This window comes from Diachasma alloeum, unplaced genomic scaffold, assembly GCF_001412515.2.
Source record: "Diachasma alloeum isolate Michigan unplaced genomic scaffold, Dall2.0 Dall_scaffold_00176, whole genome shotgun sequence".
NCBI lineage: Eukaryota > Metazoa > Arthropoda > Insecta > Hymenoptera > Braconidae > Diachasma > Diachasma alloeum.
The window spans coordinates 422081-443332 of record NW_021680342.1 but is presented as its reverse complement, the minus strand read 5'-3'; the positions used below and the strand labels follow the sequence as shown (position 1 = coordinate 443332).

Below are 21252 nucleotides of genomic sequence, written 5' to 3'. Positions count from 1 at the left end.
AAAAGTATTCGATGAAAAAAATAAATTGAGGTCAAAGAGAAATTCGAACTGAACAAAATAAGTGATTACTAATGAATAAATTAAAAAATTTAAAGAAATTCGACGATAAAATGAACTATTGATTGGTTTTGATGTAAAATGAACTACGAATAGACGAATAAAGGAATGAAAAAAACGATAATATTATAAGCAACAAGAAGTGCTTTTATGAAATACAATATTATTTATACCATCCTGATGATATATTATGAACACGATAAGTGGTAAGAAGAACTATAATTAAGAATAAGGATAAATAAGACGGAAAAATGGAAAAAAGAAAAAAAAATGTATTGAGTAATACGAGGTATATTTAAGATATTGACATAAAAATATATATTATATATTATTATATTACGACTTAACTACTATGATGATAATATTACATTAATGAGCATTATATTGTGACATTATATTGTAAAATAATTAAGCAATAAAGGTCGTCCTACCATGGAAACGTCAATCTTTTGATTTTTTTCCTCAATTGTAATATTTTTAAATTCGATTTGTTTAATGGAAAGAAAAGAAAACAAGTGGAAAAAAAAATTGAAAATTCATTTCGAGGAATTCCTACAGAAAAAAGTTGTATAGAAACATGAAATTCTACAGATTTTTCTATAAAACAGTATCTATTGGACATTTTCCGTAAAATAACGCTGCGAAATTCTTCAGTAGAATCGGTCAAAAACAAATGGAATTTCGGGTTGAAATCGCCCATAATGTTCTATCGAAATCGCTAGGTTTTTCCAGGAAATTTTTTCGTGCGTGATTTTACCGCTCGTTAGCTGCGCATGAGCACAACAGCAGTTGTACCTGGCCCACCGGAAATATGTCATCTGCATTGTCACCCAAGCACAACAAGTTTACTGTCCAGAGCCTCATAAACTCAGTTTCCTCATGCTCCACTATTTTTTCATTCCTCTAAAATGTTTTTAAGAACAATGTTCGTGAGATTGGGGCCAGTTAGTGGACAGAGTCGACTGTTGCTAAGCAGAACTAAAGGCTTTGAGCACATCCTGAAGGAGGTTCATTCAAATATGCGTTCGAACCGGCCAGTGATCAGAGCATTTTCGTCTGCGTTGAATATCTCTGACGATCTGGATGAAATCTTCAAATTCAAGGACACGAACATCAGTAATTGGATCGTGGAGGTTAGAGTCTTTGCGGGAATTGTTCGATGATTAATATATAAAGGATGTCTTATTTTGCAGAGCAAAGTGCGGACGCTCTGTTGCACTTATAAGAACTTGTCACTGGAGGATAAACAAAATTTTTTGTGGACACTTGCATTACAGTATTCGGTGGATCATGAACGAATATGTGGAATGGCTGAGAAATTATTGCAAATTGAGGTTTTTCATATCTTCAAGACGTACTTTCTTATCAATTTTATTCCAACACTCTAGCCATCAGCGGACGATTTATTGATCTGCATTATTATTCTATCACAAATTTTGCATAATATTGAGAATTTTTTTTTCAGATTAATAAAATTGTGAATACTGGAATTGTTCTGCTAATAATGCAGATCATAAATAATTTTTTATTCATTTCATCATTTACCTTGTCAATAAAAATAACTATCCACAAATGAGATTTGATAATCGAATGAGAATAAAATATTGTAGGGTGACAATCAACGACAATTACTTCTAAGAGAAAGAGTCCTCAAGAATGCGTTGACCCCACAATACCAGTGGTTGTTCATTCTAATGGGAAGACTAGAGGAAGGAGTGAAATTCCTGGTTGACCTCCGCACAGATGTTTTGGTACCGAACATCACTGAATCAAATATCTGATTCAATAAACGTGTTGTTATCGTAATTAATCGAATACAAGGTTTCAGAGGTTGCTATCGGAATCCAGTGACCCCGAGAAATCAGTAACAATGCAGCAATTGAATCTCACACTTCATGATTTGTTACTCTTGTGGTTTAGCGTTGGATTCTTGCATATAGAGAGAATAACCTGGCAGAGTTCTTGTGATATGCTTCAGAAAGTAATGAAAATTTTATAGAATCATAACATTTTAAATTACATATGCTACGATTCATAGATTCTACAATTCATAAAATTTCAGTCATAAATGACGAATGATTTGTTTTCGAGAAATAACTGACCATACCCACTGACCCTGGGAATACACTATTGAAGGTCTCATAAAATGAAAAATTCATCAACTGCAGAAGTATAATTGTAGAACAAATGCATTCGAATTTACAAATGGAGAGTAGTCCCTCCTATGATCAAACTATAATAAAAAACTTAACAATTCAAGATATCTGATTACGAAGCGATACATCCTATAAAAAACTGGGTGGATTTGAAGAAGCGAGTGGGACCATATCGAAGATGTTTTGTGTTCACGCACCCCTCTATGCCCCGAGAGCCCCTAGTGGTTCTCCACACAGCCTTATGTGATATAATTCCAGGTAATAATTCAATTTCTATAAAACAACATTCCTTTCCGAGCTACACAATTTCTCACTTCCTTTTAAGCTCGCCCCACTTCGCTCTATACCTCCACGTATATCTATTTTTCATGTGCCCTCCACTTCAGAGACTGTTAAAGGAATAGAGGAAGCGGAGAGACGAATAATACAAAAGGCAGCAATTCCTTCGACCCAAGAAAACACGTGTGAAATAAGAGCGGCTATATTCTACTCCATATCAGCCACTCAAAAAGGCTTGAAGGTGAGTTGAGTGAAAATACCATGAGAAAAACATTTGTATTCATACATGAATAAAACAGGGCATCGAGCTGGGAAATTACCTGATAAAAGAAGTGGCGAGAGAAGTTACGAGGGAATTTCCATTGATCGATAAACTTGCCACAATGTCACCTATTCCGAAATTCAGATTATGGTTCTTGGAGAATGTTAAACAAGGTAATAGCATTTTTGAAATCCTCACACCATCCAAATAGCGATAAAAATGACGACAACCAATAAAATGAAAAATGAATAGATATTCAATTGCTACATGAAAAATTTCATTGACTAAAATGATAAAATATAAAGATTGAATGGAAAAAAATGTTTTCCTACGTTAAAAAATCTGGAATGATTCAGTTGCTTACTCATTCTTGATTATTAATCGAAATTAAAAAATTAGCAGTAAAAAAATTGCATGCAGAAATGTAATAGTCTTTCACAATTTTCCGTTTCAGATCCTTCAAAAATATTTACAAAAGAAGAATCAGAAACTCTAAGAACTGTCTTGAAAACAGAAGATTTAGCATTGAGCCTGAAGAAACTATTCAACAATTCGTTATGGACGAATGACTGTGACTTAGCTAAATTATTAAAGACTCCATTAGTGAGATCCTGTGCCTGGTACTTGTACCGAGAGAAACGAAGAAATTATGCCCTCAATAACGTAGCGAATTTCCACCTCCGAAATGGAGCAATAATGTGGCGCATAAATTGGATGGCGGATCCCTCCCCGAGGGGTGCCGAGCACAGTTGTGGAATTATGGTGAATTACAGGTATTACCTCGACGATACCGAAGACAATAGTCGTAATTATATCGAGAATAACATAATCGAAGCATCAGAGAGTGTAATTACCCTAGCAAAGGCTGCTGAAGCCCTGAGAACTCAAATTAACCAATAATTAAATTGTGCGAAAATGGGATAACTGAATGAAATGATGTTTTTACTCCTCGAATTTTATGTTTTTATTAAAGATTATTAAATTTGTTCATTTATACAATAGCCGGATTCGGCCAGCTTCACATACAGCACAAGAATCTGCAGGCAAATCTGAAACAAGTTTAAACCCTCGTCTTGAACCGATTTACACAATTTTATTCTATCTGGGGGAATTGAGAAGTTTTCAGACGTGAGAAAAAAATGTGAAAAAAGTGACACTGGGAGATTATCATTTTTTTAAATTCATAATGTACCTGTAGTCAAGGCTGAGTTTGATGAAAAGTCGTGGGAAGATGTGGTCTGCTCTCCAGCTTGGTGTAATCCAGATGAAACTCTTTAGCTACCTTCCTCCAGTTTTGCGCATCAAAGTAGTAATAAGTACCACGCTCGTACGTCGAAGTCTTTTCCACCATGCCAAGTCCAGGTGCTTGCGTTATCCAAACCTTTTCCTCCATGTGATATCGCCATTCTCTGCTGTATCTGCATAAAAATAACGAGATGGATTGATCAATTCTAAGTGCAGGCCATGTGGGGAAAGAATAATAATAAATAAATAAGTAATAAATTGCAAGGTGCTAATGAGAAGAATTGATTTAGAAGATGAGAAGAGGTGCGGTTATTTGTGATAGGTTGCAAAGTGATAATAAATCGTGCTATGCTCTAGATAATTCAGGGGGATGTCATTGGACAGAGTGGACATGTAAATAGCATGAAGATGTAAAAGGCTGGTGTAGATAAAAAAAAACACTTTTGTAACATGACAGAAATAAATGAAATTGAAAATGGATCAAGCAATTCTGCGATTGTTTGGTATCGCTTCAATCAACTTACAATTCGGCTGCGGCAGCCAATTGTAACACATCCCCAACATTCGTATAAAACATATAAAACAAGAGATCGTCCTTGTACCGATTGAGTTTTACAGGTGCCAACTTCTCCCTGCGAAAAAAATTAATACGATGAGATTTGTGTGGGTCGGCGGTACAACAAAACTGGAAATAAACAGGTTCAGTAACATGATTTACCTTATGGACGCATTGATGAGGTACTCCGGTGGCACGTGAAAGTCAATGTCCTGCGGTCGACAGGGCGTCTCCGCCCATGGACCACCGAAGTTTGGGTAGAGATTTTCAGGTGAGTTTAGATTGAGTCCTAGTGCTGTTAAGTCTTGTCCAAGTGCCAGTGACACGAGGTTTGGGTCAGTTTCCGCAGCTCTGATGAACGTCAGTAGTCCAACCATACCGAATTGGTCTTTAACCATACTGGAGGGTATATTCGTCACCTTGCCTGATTAATTAATCATTCATTAATTAGTCATTTTGAGTCACTTTTGAATAAAAACAAACTCAAGAAATACCCAAATCTGCTTTACTGAATTTTTTTCAAGAGATGTCAAGAGACAATTGTTTTAATTTCTTCAGCAATGAAAAAAAAAATAAAACTAGGAATGAACGAATGATTAATTTGAATAATAGTTTACCATCTTGCGATGTCTGAATTCCTCTTTTCGACGCCTGCGATTTTTCCGAACCCGGCGCTCTGTTACTCTGTAAAACATCCTGTCCAATTTCGGGCCCTAAACCGACCGACATACTCTTATCCCCCGTAACACTACCACCTGGTGATGGACCATCCCTACTCTGGGTACCCGGTAACGCTGGAAAATCTTCCGAACTCATGGTAAATTCACTCGATTCAGACGTAGGCTGTTTTACCATACCAACTGCAATCAAAATACGAAAAAAATCCATAATTATCATAAGATCCTTAACAAGAGTTCAGGACAAAATGTGAATGAGGAAAAACAATCATTATGTCCTTGAATTAAGCTAACCATAAGCTTGCTTTCCTGGCATGGGGCTGGGCTGTGGCATAGAATCACCTTGTCCCCTATTCGTTAATGAAGGAAACTCTGAGAGGTCCAACAGTGGAGGAGTACTCGTATCTCCACCGCCGCCGCTACCGAACACAGAATGGAAATTGTTGATCGCACCTTGAGATCCGTAACTCCGACTTTGAGGTATTCCAAAACTTCCCATACTACCCATTGGATTAGAGTTCCTGCAAATTCATCAAAACAACCCCAATTAGTCACGGTGGACCCAGTTTACAGCCCTCCTCCCTCCCCACAAACAAAGTCGAATGAATATATTTATTAAGCTTACTGAGTCGAAGCGAGGAGATTCTTTAGGGTGAATTGAACACTTGATGTATGAGTTTAAAAACAAATGGTCAATTCGGTAAAATGATCTGTACTTACTTTGAAGGGAAAGGCATAATGTTCACTGATTGAGCAACAAAAAATTTCCTCTGGTGTTAAGTTTGAAATTCCAGGATATGTTAGGAAAACGGTGAGGTAAAATCGATTAGAAATGTTTGATTTCTTTGTTATTGAATTCGATGAGAGCTTCGTTGTTAGAATTTTTTGTCTGAGAGTTCCACTAAATTCAAAATTTTAAACAAAAATCAATGGAAAGCGTGAATTTCAGTTGAATTTTTAATGAATTTGGAAAAATTCATGAGTTCGTTGAATTCTCAGTGAAATCGAAAATTCGATGCCTATTCTGTCTAAATTGAATTCAATGTTACTCTCTCGAAAATTACCAGTCCAATGACTTGAAATCCCAATTCTCCTCTACCAGTGTTGTCCAACGATCCGATATTGTACGTTATTATCCAGCCCCATAAATTCAATCACTAGAATCGTCGAATGTTATTCGCTCAAACCCCGAACGATTCTCCCAATTACATCAAGTAAATCGATACCTACAATTCCAAATGCTCCATCTCCCCGTTCCCCTCAACACCATCACAATACAGAACGGACCATAAAAACAAAAACACCAAACACGTGTTTAGACTCGACTGATACAAACAGGCGGACAAAAAGCATGCATGAGCCACGATAAACAACAAATGAACGATCCCAAGATGTGCATTAACATAACAGCAGAATCGTAAAGAACTAAAAAATAAAGAACGCAATAAATAAAAAATCTAAAGTTGAAAGTATAAGCGTGCGGATAGGATAGTCCAGGGTGGTGAACTGACCCAAGAGCAGGCATGGTACGCCTGTCAGTAAAAGCCCTCTGTCCAAACAGTCCTCTGCTTCCCATAGGCGACAACTGCTGCTGATGTGCACTGGTTTGTGTACCAGCACCTGTTCCCGGATAAATGCTTGCTCCAACGATTGATGAATTCGCTGTACTCGAGGTACTTGCCGATGAACCAGAAAACATGCCCGATGTTGGTGTGACATGACCCACTAGGGTGGATGAGCTTAAGCCCCCACCACCAGCCCCACGTGATGATAGGCTTGCGGTAGCTATACTGCGTGGTGGCTGTTCAAAATTCAGATTTGCCATAGCCCTCCTGGCACAGCTACCTCAATTACCTGCTGGGAGGGGATAATTAAGACTCTTGAATCTTTATTTTTATCAAAACCCCTGTGATTTTCTTCTGTTGCACGTCATCCCTCAAATGTCTCTTGCTATTACTCCTCCGCGTTTATTAATTTTTTTATGATTTATCAGTCCCTCGTAAAATGACAATTCAAGTGAAAAATAAATCACACTTTGAGTAAAAATCTTCTCTACACTATGCCAACCGCTCCTTCAAACTCTAAAACTCGTATCAATGCATTTTTCAAAATAAATAAAATCGATGAATGAATATGCAGTAACCGCTGACAGAGATAAGTAACCAGGCAGACTTGCCAATGTTTTTATTCATTTATTCAATGAAAACTTTGAGACAACTGAAGGATCAGTGCCTCCGCTTCAAGCCATATTCAAGCATCACATTTAACCACAAAAATCGGATGATCCCGTAGTACCCCAATTTTCTGAATGATCTTCTGGGATTTTGTGACTGGTGAATGAGTAAAGGAGTTCGACAAATCCCATCCACTAGCCTTGACACCAAGCACTGGGCCCTAGGCAACCGTGGCCCCCAAAAATCACCCAAAACGATCAAATCTTTGTCCCACAAGACGTTTGAATGAATGAAAAAACTCTGATGAAGTCCTATTCTAATGATAATAAATGACTGAACAAAGTGAATGTGCGTTATTTCATCAATGAAAAAGTGACACGAAGAGTTTCACGTACGTCTGACAATCACAGGGTGAAGACAAAGGTTATAGGAGCATCAACTGAAGCATTCGTCCTCTCGGATATTTCCCAGGACTCGATGAAAAAAAATACTCTGGCCCCCCATAAAAACCCAAACGAGAAGGAGGGAAAAAAAAACCCACAGACAACATTACCTATGTTTTCCTCTCCCAGCTGCTTTTCACCCCTGCGCCGAGAATTCACAGGTACTCATCATAAACAACAGCTCAGATATCTCCGTAACGAAAAAATAGACTCAAAATAACACTGTCCCGATAGTCAGAATAAGGACAATTGTCCTTGTTATTTCTCCACTAATACAAACGTGCCTCGGATTAATATTGAGATGTGGAACAATTTAGGCGGGCAATGTCCCCCGCTTAACAAAGCCAAATGTCACGTCAGTGATGCACCAACACTTATTTCACTCTGACACGATGCATTTTCAACCAAATTATACCCACTAAATCCACCCCAACTAATACTGCTACGGTTTATTCAGCCTCAATCACAAAGTCAAACAACATCAGAGTCACAAAATTCTGCCATATTAGCGAATTTCACAAATGCACTCAAATCAGCAACCCGAAGCGCCCGGTGCTACAACTCGGTCTTTATGACGAGCAAAAAATTGTACCTTCGTCTTTTTTTCCCAGGGTAACCCTGTTATCAAACGCAATACAACTATTTACAAATTAATTCAACGATTAATCGCGTTAATCTCGTGATACGAATAGCCACAGACACGTTTGGCAGCAGTTGATATTGTTCAACATATATATAGTTGAACAGCTTTTTTTCAATCTCTTGGTTTTTTTTATTGAAAAAAAAACCGAGCCAGAAAATGCTGAGAGTCGCTTTAATTGCGCCGATCGACATGGCACTGTGGCGCTCGCGTTCGTCGATCCTGTCCTCATTACTCTCATTGTCTGGGTTTTGCCAACGGTTGACAATGTAGGACCCTATTTTTGTGAACAATAATGTCAATTTGTCAATTTTACGGACATATACTTGGCGGGTAAATAATCAATTTCGGGGCGAAATCAATTTCAATTATTTTGGACAATTTGGGATAGTTTAGGAATTAATAGTTTATTTATAATTATACTAACACTTTTTATGGCGTATAGTTCGGAGGTGGTATCATTAAATGTTGATCGGAACCGCTTGAACCGATGCAAAATCATTTGGAAAGGCCGAAAAACATCGATTTGAAGTTGGGGAATTAATATTCATTTTTCAATTAATTTTTTGATAATTTTTTCAGTGGAGAGAATGGCAACCGCCATGACTAGTTGTCTGTTTCCGTTGAATCGTTCGAGTACATTAATTTTCGCGGGAAAACATGTATTCCACTCAACAAGCGTATATGCGCTTGCGCGTTGTGTGTGATGCTGTGTCCTCGTGAAAGCATGACTATACACCATTCGTCGGTAAAACAAATATTTCGTTTCTTACCTGACGATTATAACGTGTTCTAACGGATTGATATCCTTTACCATAGAATTACAAATAAATATTCCAAATAAAATGATTCCTATGAGGATCATATGACATCACATATCCTCACGCATGCGCAAGTTTCCTCCAAAGTCAAAATTGGGTGAAAATAAATTTAAAAATGTATATTAGTTCCTGAACTACAAAATTGCATTCCTGAACTATCCCAAATTATTCCCAAATGATTGGAATTGGTTTCATCCGGAAATTGATTGGTTACCGACCAGCTATATGTCCATGTAAATTTTTTTAACATTCATCAGTGAAAAAAATCAAACACACATCTTAAAGAATTTAAATAATCGAAATGCAATTTTCGAATTATTTTTAATTATTGAATTGTTGTTTTCAGAGCTCAAGTGTTGATTTAAATCGTCAATTGACTCGACCCTGCGCACGCACAAGTCATGTTATATGTGGTCATATGATCATAGTTGGGCAGTGCTCGAAGACAGTCGTGCTTTATAGGCGTTGACTTATCCTCCGTTCGATTTTCTCCTCTCCGTTAACTAAAATAAATCCTTGTATTATTTTGGCAGAATCATTTGGCTAGTGGCCTTTAATTTTATCAAGTGAATATAAACGTCAATAAAAACAGTAATCAATCATGGCGCTCAGCGATGCAGATGTCAAAAAACAGGTGAGATTCGACGATTCTTGATGAATTTTTGGGAATGTCTTTCTCATATTCGTGTTCCCATTGTCATTATTGAATTTTCCAGCATCAGACTGTCTCTCATAAGTCGACGTCTATTTTCTGGGGGTCATTATATCACCGACGATGTTGTCATTGATGTAATTCACGAGACTATTTCCATTTTTATAGATTAAATAGATTAGACGGGGGAAGGGGGCTTTGATGGCTCTCAATGCCAATCAATGAGGGATGTTGGCTCGTGATTTATTTCCCCTGGGGTTTGTTTTCAGATCAAGCATATGATGGCCTTCATTGAGCAGGAGGCCAATGAGAAGGCTGAGGAGATTGATGCCAAAGCTGAGGAGGAGTTCAACATCGAAAAGGGACGTCTTGTTCAGCAGCAACGTCTCAAGATCATGGAGTACTACGAGAAGAAGGAAAAACAAGTTGAATTGCAGAAGAAAATGTAAGGGTTCAAGGGGCAGAATGAACACTAGACTTATTTCAAATGGAGTAATTATTATTCCTTGAAGCACACCGACCAGACTGAACTCAATTAATCTATATATTCCCGAATTATGAGTTCTTAAACAATGTCTGAAGTGTCCGTTTTGCCCCACCTTCCTCTAGACGTCTCGTTCATAAATAACTCGGAGATTCATCTCCAGATGCTCTAGTTATTCATTCATGAGTTCATCTATTTTTGTTTGCATTCAATTAATGACTTGGGAAATTTATTTTTGTTGCTGGGGGTCTTTCTTTCAGTCAATCCTCCAATATGCTGAATCAGGCGAGACTCAAGGTCCTCAAGGTGCGTGAGGATCACGTGCGAAACTGTCTGGATGAGGCCAGAAAACGACTTGCCGAAATTGCTCATGATCGCGCACGATACACTGAGGTGCTAAAGCTTCTCATTATTCAGGCTCTCTATCAACTGATGGAGCACAATGTTCTTCTTCGTGTTCGTCAAGTTGATGTGCCTCTTGTCGAGTCCATCCTGGGAGAGGTTCAGGATAACTATAAGGCGGTTTCTAAGAAGGAAGTCGTGCTCAAAATTGATAGTGATAATTTTCTGTCGCCTGACAGCTGTGGAGGAGTTGATTTACTTGCTGCCAGAGGTAATTCATCGGTATTTTATTCAATTGACGATTAACTTTGTGGTAATTATGTAATTGTGTGGGTGCTGGGGGGTTCAAAATTGACGAAGATGGCATTCTTCATTTTATTTTAATTTAAAAGCTTTTTTTAAGCCCGGAGATAAAAGAACTCTTAAGGGCAAAACAGAAGGCATACAGATATTCTCATTTCATCCTCAATTTCAAAGTGAAAAGTTGTCAGTGGTCAACAAAATCGCATTTATTTATTCTTCCATTTCATCATGTTTTGTATTTGTGAAATTCATTTTCTCTTATTAGTAATTATGTAATTATATTATTGACGAGTGATTCAAAATTAATGGAAATAGTTGTTTCGATTAATTCCAATGATTTCATTCCCCAGGTCGTATCAAGATCTCCAATACGCTGGAGTCAAGATTAGAGCTAATCGCTCAACAATTGATCTCTGAGATTCGTTGCGCCCTGTTCGGACGCAATCCCAACCGCAAATTCACCGACTAAGGGATTCACCTCGATCCACCTCCAAAAAAATAAAACATTCCCTTATTCGCAGAAAGTTTTAAAAAATTAAAAAATTCAATTGCTTCATCCAAATGCACACTTTAAAAAAATGGGATTCAATGATTGATCAATTTGGAATAAAGTTTGATTATGAGTTTGCCAGTTAGATTTGTGCGTTCAAAACTGCAAGGCCTACTTCAAATGTCGGTTACTGTTGTTTGTTGTTGATGTAACAGATTCATATAAAGTATGTTTCGGCCGTTTGCCAGTATTAATTTGTGTTATCGTGTAACTGTATTTTCAGATTAAATTTGTGAAGCTGCAGTATCTGAAATACTTCAATTTTCAAGAATTATAAATTTTTATTAATTACAAAATCTCTTCACGAAATGGAAGAAGGATGGATTTGTAATAAATTGAAGAATAATATTGGAAATTAATGTAATGGAGAAGCTGTTTACAATCCCAAGCCGGCAAAATATTTTAATTATGAACGCACACGAAACCTCCTGCAAGCGCAATAAAATTGTCTCCTGGATTGTTGAAACAGATTCATAATGGCGAATACAAAAAACTCATTTATATCCCCACAAACAAAATATCTTCACTTGTTCAAAACGATAAGAAATAAAATACAGAAGATATTTCTGATTATTTCAATTGATAATATATTTTGAAATCGTGTTGAGTAATTGTATTAATCCCAGGTAGTTATCAGTGTATTCTTGGGCATGCTATTCAGATATACTAGAGTTTTTTCTGTACATATGTATTTAAAATTCAATGTATCATAAACGACACGATAAAAAAATTACAAAACTAGTTGATTTTCCTTTATTACTAAAAATGGAAAACCCATAAATTAACAAAAATAGTTTAATAATTCGTCATTACTACGTAGATCTAACAATTAATGATAAACTCAAAGATAAAAATTATAACACTTGATAATGACACTAGATTTTTTAATTCATTTTTGCAAAATACAAGTAGAATTTTTTTTCGATAAAAAAATTGATTGAATCAAAAAGTTACAATTTTCATCAATTAAAAAATTTTGATGTCTGAGTGGATTTGAGTAATTGAATTTATCGACAGAAGGTACATAAAACCGAATGCCCGACGTGTAGTTGGTGCATGTGGCGCTGTCCACAATCTCCAGGACACTTCGAGGAAAACAGTTGTGTATCTAGTTCGGGAAGTGTCTGAAAAAGGAAAAGAAAAATAAATGTGTAAACCGAGTGAGAACGAAGACAGACTATCTTGGATATTTTCGGTAACAATACAATAATCGTACGGACGTCGTGTCCATTATTAAGCACTCCACCGATGAGAATAGCACGACGGGGGCACGGTGATACTGTTGAAATGACAAAAACCACGATTCCGTCATCGAACGGTCCAGAGGTGTTTTCACGATAATGTGGCATCAGTGTGAACGATTTTTAAACGTCCCGATCTAACCCGTTATATTCGTCTGCCTTCGAATTTGTCGTCATTCTCTCGTCAGTGGATATTAATAGGGGCGGGCTCCGAGTTAACCGAGTAAACTCGATTTTATTTAAAGTGATAAGGACTTGGGGCTCTGTTTATTCCATTGATGCAGGCCAATACGAGGATTTTTGTACGGAGAGCCTCGTCGGGGGCTACCGATACCACGAAACATCAGATTATCGTATTAAAAATAAGGTAAACATTAAAATAATTTTTGTGATGGAATAAATTCATTAGGGGAGAGGAAGGTAAAATGAGCAGTATCTAATCATTGATAGCTCAAGATTGGCATCAAAGTGAAATTCAACATTTTTTTTTCATTTTCAAGGTGTTTGTTTGATTTTTAAACAATTGTTCATCAAAGAGATATTGATGATTTAAAGGGGTCGATTATATATCATATTTTTTAGTAATTTTCGTTCCACTTTTTTCCTCAGTTTTTGACCAAAACTGCCAATCAAAGACTGAATCACCGATGCAAGGGTTAACCCACTTGGGAACGAACGTGTGTCATCAATGGGAAACTGCTGTTCGTGTTTCAAAGTGCCACCTCCATCGCCCACTACGGATCAGTCCGCTGTGCCGGAGATCAAAGAGGGTGAGATATTTATGAGCAATTCTATCAAATCCCTCGTATTTTTCGTATAAAAAATAAAACTTGAAGAGTCGGGGAAAATGGAAATGAATAGTTGAAAGTTTAAAAAAGAAATAATGCAAAAAGTTCAACCGACTGTTTCCAATAACATGAGTTATATTCCAGACACTATGGAAATGCGAAGACTATTTACATCCCATCAATGCACAATGGGTCCCTTGACGTCCATAGATTCACGTGCTAATGGAAACAAAAAGCCACCAGCAACGAATTTATCAGGATTAAACAATGTGGGATCTGACAATTGTGGTTCAGTGCCAGTTGTACAGAATAATTTACGTTTATCCAGGGCATTTTATGCTCGATTACCACCACTTGGACGTTCAACGACATGTAGCAATGCTAGCACTACTGCTGATTGTGGTAAACAGATGAGGGAACCGTCAGAGGCTAAATTGAATGGACTATTTGATCAATACAAAGTAATGAGGCCTTTCTATTTTATGGAAATAATGAAATGAGGGGATAAGTTCAGTCGTGTTATGCACTTTTGAGTCAATGTAATGAAAATCTCCAAAGAGTGTACCGGAAATTTCAACCAAAAATTTTCAAATCCATCCAAACCTCGAGGATTTCGCACTTTCATAAACTCAAGTGGCTTGTCTCCCCATCATTATCATTCTTTTTTATCTCTCCATTGTGCATGAGAATAATGACGTCTGACTCTTGTCATTATCAAATATTTCAAACATGACGGATTTTTCGTTAAAGTCAATATCGAGGTTTTATCTCTCACATATCTTCACGAAAAGATTCGTAATGATTGCTTGAATTCTCAGAACACTTCACCAATGTCTCGTGCAATTTGAACAATGACACTTTTTCTTCAACCATGTTAATAGGATCCTCACGAGGACATTATTCTGGAGGACGGTATTGAAAGGCTGTGCGATGACCTTCAATTATCACCCGATGACTTCAAAGTTCTCGTATTAGCATGGAAACTCGATGCCGAACAGATGTGTCAGTTTACACGTCAGGAATTTGTTAATGGACTTAAATTATTGAAAGTTGACAGTATACGTGGTGTACAGTTACGTTTGCCCGAAGTCGTCCAAGAATTGACGGTTAATGGTGATATGTTCAAGGATCTTTACAGATTTACATTCCGTTTTGGTCTCGATGTCACATCGGGACAGAGAATTTTACCAGTTGACATGGCTATTGTCCTGTGGAGGCTCGTATTTACGATACGTGAGCCACCATTATTGGCCAGATGGCTGGCATTTCTCGAGAATCATCATGTCAGGGGAATTCCAAGGGACACGTGGAATATGTTTTTAAATTTTGCTGAAGTCATTGGCAGTGATCTTGGGGCTTACGATGATGCCGAGGCATGGCCAAGTTTATTCGACGATTTTGTTGAGTACGAGAATGATCAGATGAATCAGAATATTACCAAGGATGATATTATCAAGGACTCAATAACGGCTAAGGACTAAGATATTTTTATTATTTTGGAAATTCATTGGAATTATTTTCATTTCTCGTGAATTTCCATTCGTCGATCTTTTCTCTGTCATTTCGATTATGATCTCGCGTGCTTCCTGTCTCGGTGCCCGTGTTCTTTTCGTTTATTATTGGGTGGAATCCATATCTGGATTTTCGGGGCGATTGTTCGTGGAATTTACCATGAATATTGATAGAAATTATAATAGATTTTTTTCAAGTTTAATAGTCAATGTATATTTTACATTGTTTACTTTTTTATTGGGTCTGAGTTATGTGCAGTTTCTGGAATTTTTCCAGTTGTGCATTTTTTAAAATGGATTGATGTGGAATTATTTACATTCGAACATCTCGTCTTTATATGTAATTATGAAAATTGTATGCAGGGAGAGGAGATGATACAGTGTAATTTTACATTTAGAAATGTGGCCCAAACTTGTGATATGTGTGCGTGTTTTATGCAGTAAAAAAGAAAAAAAATTATAAAAATTTATTAGATATTCACTTATTAATATTGGTATTCTGGTTTTTTCATTGGTGAAGCGTAAGTTTAAAGGATAGTTAATGTGCTGCATTAATTATTACGTAAGAATACCGAGTGAATTGAGTCTTTTCGCGGTATTTTGTACTATTCAAATGTTTTTAATAGACAATTTTCCATAATTATTTGTTAATTACACGTGTACTTGTGGATCTCATTTTGAACTTTTCAAAAAAATTATTTCACATTAATAATGAAGTATGAATTCAGCCACAAGCACGAGTCTTAGCTAATTGCAACAAGAAAGAAAGTGCAAATTTCGATTTTTTATCACTCCCATCGAGAAAACGTTGCGTCTATGTAAAATAAATATGACCAATTCGTAACTATAAATTAATGATAAATTAATACTGAAATTCTTCGATATTTACGAATGATGAAAAAATGAAACTGAGAGGAAAAAATAGTCTTCAACAAATGGAAGAGAACAACAATGTGATAAAGTGATAAATGTAAAAATGAAAACACATACAAAGAAACTAACAGACAGATGATATTTCTTAAAAGATTTTTTTTCTCGTGTGACTTAAGAATCAAGTTATAATCTATAAAACATCATTTTCCAATTAATCACTTCAACCATTGCGTCAATGTGCAGCTGAAGAGTTTAACAAAGTAAGAGGAATACTTTATCGGGAACGTGAATGATTTTCATTGACATCCAACATAGATGAGATGAATAAAAGTGAATGAGATAGAAAGAAAAAAAGACAATGAACTTATTTTATCATTTTTCATCTTCTACCAAAATGTTTGAGGCCTTGTACTATCGCAATTTGTGAATGGGAGATTAGAATATTCAGAAATTATGGGGTAGACTAGATGTGTGGAGATGTTTTCCATAACAAAGTGTGTAAATGCCGGCTAGGATTGAATAATCGAGAGTACATTTGACCATTTCTTCTCTTCATTTGGGGACAAAATTATAATGTACAGTGATACTGGGGCTTTATGCAAAATTCTCTTACATTATTTACGATTGTAGGTACTCGGGCTTTATCTGAATATGAAGGACTCCTTCATTTATCGCAATTTTCGAATAAAAAGCCTTAATTTTTGGGTTACGCCATTAAAATTGTAGATGACAATTGTGAATTTTCTTGTCTCAATTAATGGGAGGGATATCTTATGCAAAGAGAGACACAAAGATTGTAGGAAAAGTATGGAATTAATTTTCTCTGTTGGACTGTGCCAATTAGTAACAATCGTGCGAGCCTACGATGCGATGTTTACTTACACGTAAATGTATTTATATAATTGCCTGTTTCATTTTTTAAACATCAAGAATTGTCGAATTTTGTACGATCTTAAATAAAAATTTGAAAAATATTTAATTGCCAGATAGATAGATCATATACCTTATTTATGTCCCTATTAAAAACATAATCAATATTTATTGTATGCATTGATAATTTTATAACATCGTTCTGACGCGCGTCAGCATTTGATTTATCAAAAGTGATCGGTTCACGTTAGAAAAAAATTGAATTGAAATTTTATACTCTGATGGTAACTGCCGTCCAAGTTACCGCAGTACTGTTCACATGCGTATACGGTGACATTGAAAACAAATCCTGCTACTGTTTTATATTGGGAGTACATCTTCAACTTTCAAGATAAGCACCGAAACCCGACACGTAGTTTGAGACGATTTATCGAAGGCGCTAACACAATTATTAACTCATCTCTCTGTCATGGAATTCTATGATGATAGTTATCCAAAGGTAATCCACCAATTAAGAACGGCCATTCTACATTTGACATATTGGAATCACTTGTTTGATTGTTAACAATATATTACCATTAGGAGCACCCGAGGAATTTGATCCCAGAATTATGTCGACAGTTTTATCATCTGCAGTGGGTTACTGGGACTGGCGGAGGAATATCCATAAAGCATGGGTATGGACTTTATTCTTCTTCTTTTTACCAATGTTATTGTAGAGCTATTCTTATTCATCTCTATTATTCATGTTCAGAGATGAAATTTATATCGCCCCATCAGGAGTCCAGAAGGAACGAATTAAACCTGAAGATATGTTCGTTCAGGATATAAATGGAGGAGACATAGCTGCCCCACCGCCCGAAAAAAAATTCAAAAAATCCCAGTGCACTCCACTCTTCATGTGCGCTTATACAGCACGAAATGCTGGGGCTGTTATTCACACTCACTCGAAATTCGCTGTTATGGCGACACTTCTGTGGCCGGGGAAGGAATTCCGAGTTACTCATTTAGAGATGATCAAAGGAAAGTTCAGTTTTGTTTCGATAAATTGAAATATTAAAGAACAAGTAACATAACCCGCTGATATCTTCATTCGAATTACAATTTGGAATGAATATTCAAATATTTTCGTTGATTATTTTCTTTGAAGTACGTGAGTTCGGAGTAAAATGTTGGTAAATTTTTAATCAACAGAAGTTCTCCTAATATTTCCTTTTAAAAAAGATGAAAATAGTCACAATATTCTCTTATAAATGTTTTAAGACTTTTCTGTTGTAATCATTCTATTTTCCCATTTTCTAATTGTTTCCTAATAGTTCTTTTTATCCACAGGAATCAGAAATCAGAAATTGGGAAGAGCCTACAGATACGACGAGGAACTAGTAGTTCCAATTATCGAAAATACCCCCTTTGAAGAGGACCTCAAAGACAGAATGGCAGAGGTCATCAAGCAATATCCGGAGACGTATGCAATTTTGGTAAGAAGACATGGAGTGTACGTGTGGGGTGATACGTGGCAGCAGGCTAAAACCATGTAAGTTCGAACGATAATCGACAGCCCTCTGAAAACGGTAACACCTCTATCCAACACAGTATTGTGATGTTAATGGCCAATTCATCACTAAAAATTGTCGTCATTATCATCATGTTTTTTCTTCACTTACATTGTACAGATGAATTGTCCATAGAATGAAATGAGCTGTGTGCAGTTGTCCTGCAAAATAACTAACTCAACCTCTCAATTCAGGAATGAATGCTACGACTACCTATTCGACATCGCAGTACAGATGAAGAAAGCTGGCATTGATCCACGTCTGAAGCCTGAAGAGTACGAGCTTAAATACCAAAAAGAGAATAATCAATAACGATAATTAACAATATACAGAGCTGTAAGAGAGATTTTTATATTTTGTATTGTACAAAAATGTCAGGTCAGAGAATTTTCTCATTTATAAATTAAGTATCTATATCGTAAGGTTCGAATTTCTTCCTAATCGCCTTTGCTAGATCAGTCTCCTCTTCTTTACTGATTTGACAGTCCTTCCAGTCGACTTTGTGCATCAAGTTCAGGATTTTATGGCTAGCTAGAACCTCTCGACCGAATTGCAGTGGGAAGTCCTTGGATATCCTCGTGTAGAGCATCACTCCGTTTGGAAGTTGAACGTAGAAGTACGTTGCACCTGGCGGAGCTATCTGACGAAGTTGAGAATGATCTGGGATTTGATTGAGTTCTACACCATTATCATCTGCTACGTCCTGAAATGCAATTGAAAAAATAATTAATGATGAATGAAATTGAATTCGATTTCAGGAAAAAATGAAATTTGTGATAAAATTGGAACTATAATGTGATAACAATTCCCAATACCCTCAAATCGGAGATTATGTTAATAATGGCTGATAAAACCTAATTTGAATAGAGAATCACCTGAAAAACTCCATACAATTCAGAAGCAACCTCTTCAGCAACAGGTACAGCCTGCAGTTGACAGTGTGAGCTCTTGTAATTCCTCTCGAAAAAAACAGGCAGCCGTCCAGTGCTGGAGTAATACCTAGCAATAGCTTTTTTATACAACTCCATCTCCTTCTCAACACTCTCAGGTACAATCGAGAAACTCTGGTGATGACTGATTGGTAAAATCAACAGGTGATCATCCACAAGACCTCCTTTCGCCAGAGCCACATAAACCTCAGTTCCAACAGATATCACGAGATGTTTTTCCACTGAAGGACTGGATAAGCAGAACCAGCACTTAGCCTGATCGAAGTCAAGTTTTTTCGCTTTCTTTTGGAACTTATCCGACTGATTTGATCGCCTCTTGCCTTCGTTTGCAGGCTGCATGTCGTAGAAGAATTGTTTTCCAGTGTCTTTGGGGTCGGTGCTGGTTGGGTCAGAGTTTAAATTCGAAGCTGGGTAGGGACTTGGGGTCTCGTCAGTGGTTTTCGTCGCGAGATCCATCAGTCGTGTTCGATCCACTGGAGTTAGGTTGAGGGCATAAAGCCACTTGAGTTTTTGAGTGTTTCCGACCCTCGCCAGGGCTATGAATCTTGATGCTATTTCTATACTGTCCCCACCTTTACTTTCGTTCCTAGAAGAAAAGATTAATTGGAATTGATACCCCATTTTATCGCTTCACTAATCATCTGTGAAGATGAAAATTTGAAAAATTACCTGTAAGGTGGACGTTCATAATGGAGTCCCTCCAGCCCACAGACGTGATACCTAGGTTTCACCTGAGCTGCAAGCCACGAAACCAGTCTCGACCCTTTAAAATTAAATTTCGGATCCTTAGGATCGCATTTGGTGACGTCCTGAGGCCACTGGGACGTCAGCAGTATATCAATTCCCCTGAAACTGGGCTGGCCCTTCAGGCAGGAATTCCTCACAGAGACCACATCATTCTCATTAAAATTGATGGACTCATTCAGCGACGTGTCCTGACCCTTCTCAACACCACTGATGTATGCAATCTTGAGCCCAGAGCCGGCGCTGTAGAGCCCGCGTTTTCCAAGATACGTGAGATTCTGACAGATCTCTGCTCCGTCAAGAACCGGATAATTCTCAACATCATCCACTCTGTTGGGGCCGATGATAAGTGTCGGCACTGGGATACTCTTTATCCCGTTTTTGTAGGGCTCCAACTCAATGTTGTTTACTCCGAAAAAATTTCCAACGCACAGAAGAAATTCGAAGGGACCATTTTTCTTGTTTATCTGTTCAACTTTGGCGAAAAGATTGTTAAATCTGCCTTCAACGTCACCAGCGAGCAATATCTTCTGTTTCTGTGACATTTTCACTTTGTTCTGGAGCACTTTGAATGTTGACAAGTGTAAACACTACATTCATTCGAGGTTAGAATACTGTTCAAACGTTCAGTGGTCGTCTTGACGGAGATATAGCTCACAGGTAAATAATCAATCTTCGGAGGAAACCAATTTCCATCATTTGGGAACAATTTGGGATAGTTTAGGGATGCAATTTTATAGTTTAGGAACTAATAGTTTATTTATAATTGAATAGTTTTGATGTGACGTATATCACGGGTGGTAAAGTCAAAAACATGTGTTCCAATAAGGGGGGGGGTCGTTTGTACAATCCAGATAGACACATTCCGGTTTGGACACAGGGAAAGTGGCGACATGGTACGGAAGGAGGCACGAGAAATGTCGAAATAACATTTTTTTTTCACCTGGGGCCAAAGTGTCATATCTTGGATTTTTTCAGGGGGAAAGTCGACTTTTGGCAAAATCGAATTTTTCCATCGAGTGAAAGTTGATTCTGATGTTTCCCGCGACGGGCTCTCCAGAACTCTCAAAAGTATTTGGAA

At 37.1% G+C, this 21252-nt stretch overlaps 6 protein-coding genes across 10 annotated transcripts; 4 read left to right on the top strand and 2 right to left on the bottom strand.

Moving 5' to 3' along the window:
• The first annotated feature begins 867 nt into the window (after window positions 1-867).
• On the top strand, window positions 868-4439 carry LOC107036618 (malonyl-CoA decarboxylase, mitochondrial). Its single transcript, XM_015254690.2, has 8 exons — window positions 868-1190; window positions 1251-1391; window positions 1668-1808; window positions 1886-2038; window positions 2318-2471; window positions 2600-2733; window positions 2792-2927; window positions 3209-4439. Exons 1-8 carry the CDS (start codon window positions 966-968, stop codon window positions 3652-3654), a joined length of 1530 nt encoding a protein of 509 aa, XP_015110176.1. The 5' UTR covers window positions 868-965; the 3' UTR covers window positions 3655-4439.
• On the bottom strand, window positions 3694-8676 carry LOC107036624 (CCR4-NOT transcription complex subunit 2). Of its 4 annotated transcripts, none has more exons than XM_015254703.1 (8): window positions 7960-8676; window positions 6744-7089; window positions 5527-5753; window positions 5173-5415; window positions 4718-4979; window positions 4524-4631; window positions 3947-4172; window positions 3694-3803 (listed from the first exon to the last, which is right to left on the bottom strand). In XM_015254703.1, the coding sequence occupies exons 2-7, from the start codon at window positions 7055-7057 to the stop codon at window positions 3953-3955; spliced, it is 1374 nt and encodes a 457-aa protein (XP_015110189.1). In that variant the 5' UTR covers window positions 7058-7089; window positions 7960-8676; the 3' UTR covers window positions 3694-3803; window positions 3947-3952. The 4 variants fall into 4 exon arrangements, with proteins under 4 accessions (XP_015110189.1, XP_015110207.1, XP_015110216.1 ...); XM_015254721.1 differs by having other exon boundaries at window positions 5542-5753; XM_015254730.1 differs by having other exon boundaries at window positions 5575-5753.
• Window positions 8677-9721: 1045 nt separating this feature from the next.
• LOC107037574 (V-type proton ATPase subunit E) lies at window positions 9722-12382 on the top strand. Its single transcript, XM_015256235.1, has 4 exons — window positions 9722-9944; window positions 10232-10407; window positions 10707-11059; window positions 11442-12382. Exons 1-4 carry the CDS (start codon window positions 9912-9914, stop codon window positions 11558-11560), a joined length of 681 nt encoding a protein of 226 aa, XP_015111721.1. The 5' UTR covers window positions 9722-9911; the 3' UTR covers window positions 11561-12382.
• A 343-nt stretch (window positions 12383-12725) lies between these two features.
• LOC107045614 (DCN1-like protein 3) lies at window positions 12726-17028 on the top strand. Its single transcript, XM_015267967.2, has 4 exons — window positions 12726-13249; window positions 13492-13652; window positions 13815-14131; window positions 14552-17028. Exons 2-4 carry the CDS (start codon window positions 13571-13573, stop codon window positions 15149-15151), a joined length of 999 nt encoding a protein of 332 aa, XP_015123453.1. The 5' UTR covers window positions 12726-13249; window positions 13492-13570; the 3' UTR covers window positions 15152-17028.
• Window positions 17029-17243: 215 nt separating this feature from the next.
• Window positions 17244-19343, top strand: LOC107045687 (probable methylthioribulose-1-phosphate dehydratase). Of its 2 annotated transcripts, XM_015268126.2 has the most exons (6): window positions 17244-17423; window positions 17507-17601; window positions 17679-17947; window positions 18257-18458; window positions 18672-18813; window positions 18963-19343. In XM_015268126.2, exons 1-5 carry the CDS (start codon window positions 17394-17396, stop codon window positions 18787-18789), a joined length of 714 nt encoding a protein of 237 aa, XP_015123612.1. In that variant the 5' UTR covers window positions 17244-17393; the 3' UTR covers window positions 18790-18813; window positions 18963-19343. The 2 variants fall into 2 exon arrangements, with proteins under 2 accessions (XP_015123612.1, XP_015123535.1); XM_015268049.1 differs by lacking the exon at window positions 18963-19343 and having other exon boundaries at window positions 18672-18899.
• Window positions 18822-21008, bottom strand: LOC107045541 (CWF19-like protein 1). Its single transcript, XM_015267878.2, has 3 exons — window positions 20097-21008; window positions 19353-20013; window positions 18822-19180 (listed from the first exon to the last, which is right to left on the bottom strand). Exons 1-3 carry the CDS (start codon window positions 20714-20716, stop codon window positions 18881-18883), a joined length of 1581 nt encoding a protein of 526 aa, XP_015123364.1. The 5' UTR covers window positions 20717-21008; the 3' UTR covers window positions 18822-18880.
• Between the last annotated feature and the right edge of the window lie 244 nt (window positions 21009-21252).

Coding starts and splice junctions, on each gene's coding strand:
- LOC107036618 (XM_015254690.2), top strand. CDS start 966: ATGTTTTTAAGAACAATGTTCGTGAGATTGGGGCCAGTTAGTGGACAG. Junction 1,191..1,250: donor TCAGTAATTGGATCGTGGAG/GTTAGAGTCTTT, acceptor CTTATTTTGCAG/AGCAAAGTGCGGACGCTCTG. Junction 2,928..3,208: donor CTTGGAGAATGTTAAACAAG/GTAATAGCATTT, acceptor TTTCCGTTTCAG/ATCCTTCAAAAATATTTACA.
- LOC107036624 (XM_015254703.1), bottom strand. CDS start 7,057: ATGGCAAATCTGAATTTTGAACAGCCACCACGCAGTATAGCTACCGCA. Junction 5,754..6,743: donor CGTACCATGCCTGCTCTTGG/GTCAGTTCACCA, acceptor ATGAATTTGCAG/GAACTCTAATCCAATGGGTA. Junction 4,632..4,717: donor CTCATCAATGCGTCCATAAG/GTAAATCATGTT, acceptor TTTTTTTCGCAG/GGAGAAGTTGGCACCTGTAA.
- LOC107037574 (XM_015256235.1), top strand. CDS start 9,912: ATGGCGCTCAGCGATGCAGATGTCAAAAAACAG. Junction 10,408..10,706: donor GTTGAATTGCAGAAGAAAAT/GTAAGGGTTCAA, acceptor TCTTTCTTTCAG/TCAATCCTCCAATATGCTGA. Junction 11,060..11,441: donor TGATTTACTTGCTGCCAGAG/GTAATTCATCGG, acceptor TTCATTCCCCAG/GTCGTATCAAGATCTCCAAT.
- LOC107045614 (XM_015267967.2), top strand. CDS start 13,571: ATGGGAAACTGCTGTTCGTGTTTCAAAGTGCCACCTCCATCGCCCACT. Junction 13,653..13,814: donor TGTGCCGGAGATCAAAGAGG/GTGAGATATTTA, acceptor GTTATATTCCAG/ACACTATGGAAATGCGAAGA. Junction 14,132..14,551: donor GACTATTTGATCAATACAAA/GTAATGAGGCCT, acceptor CCATGTTAATAG/GATCCTCACGAGGACATTAT.
- LOC107045687 (XM_015268126.2), top strand. CDS start 17,394: ATGGAATTCTATGATGATAGTTATCCAAAG. Junction 17,424..17,506: donor ATGATGATAGTTATCCAAAG/GTAATCCACCAA, acceptor TATTACCATTAG/GAGCACCCGAGGAATTTGAT. Junction 17,948..18,256: donor TCATTTAGAGATGATCAAAG/GAAAGTTCAGTT, acceptor TTTTATCCACAG/GAATCAGAAATCAGAAATTG.
- LOC107045541 (XM_015267878.2), bottom strand. CDS start 20,716: ATGTCACAGAAACAGAAGATATTGCTCGCTGGTGACGTTGAAGGCAGA. Junction 20,014..20,096: donor TATGAACGTCCACCTTACAG/GTAATTTTTCAA, acceptor CTTTTCTTCTAG/GAACGAAAGTAAAGGTGGGG. Junction 19,181..19,352: donor AATTGTATGGAGTTTTTCAG/GTGATTCTCTAT, acceptor ATTGCATTTCAG/GACGTAGCAGATGATAATGG.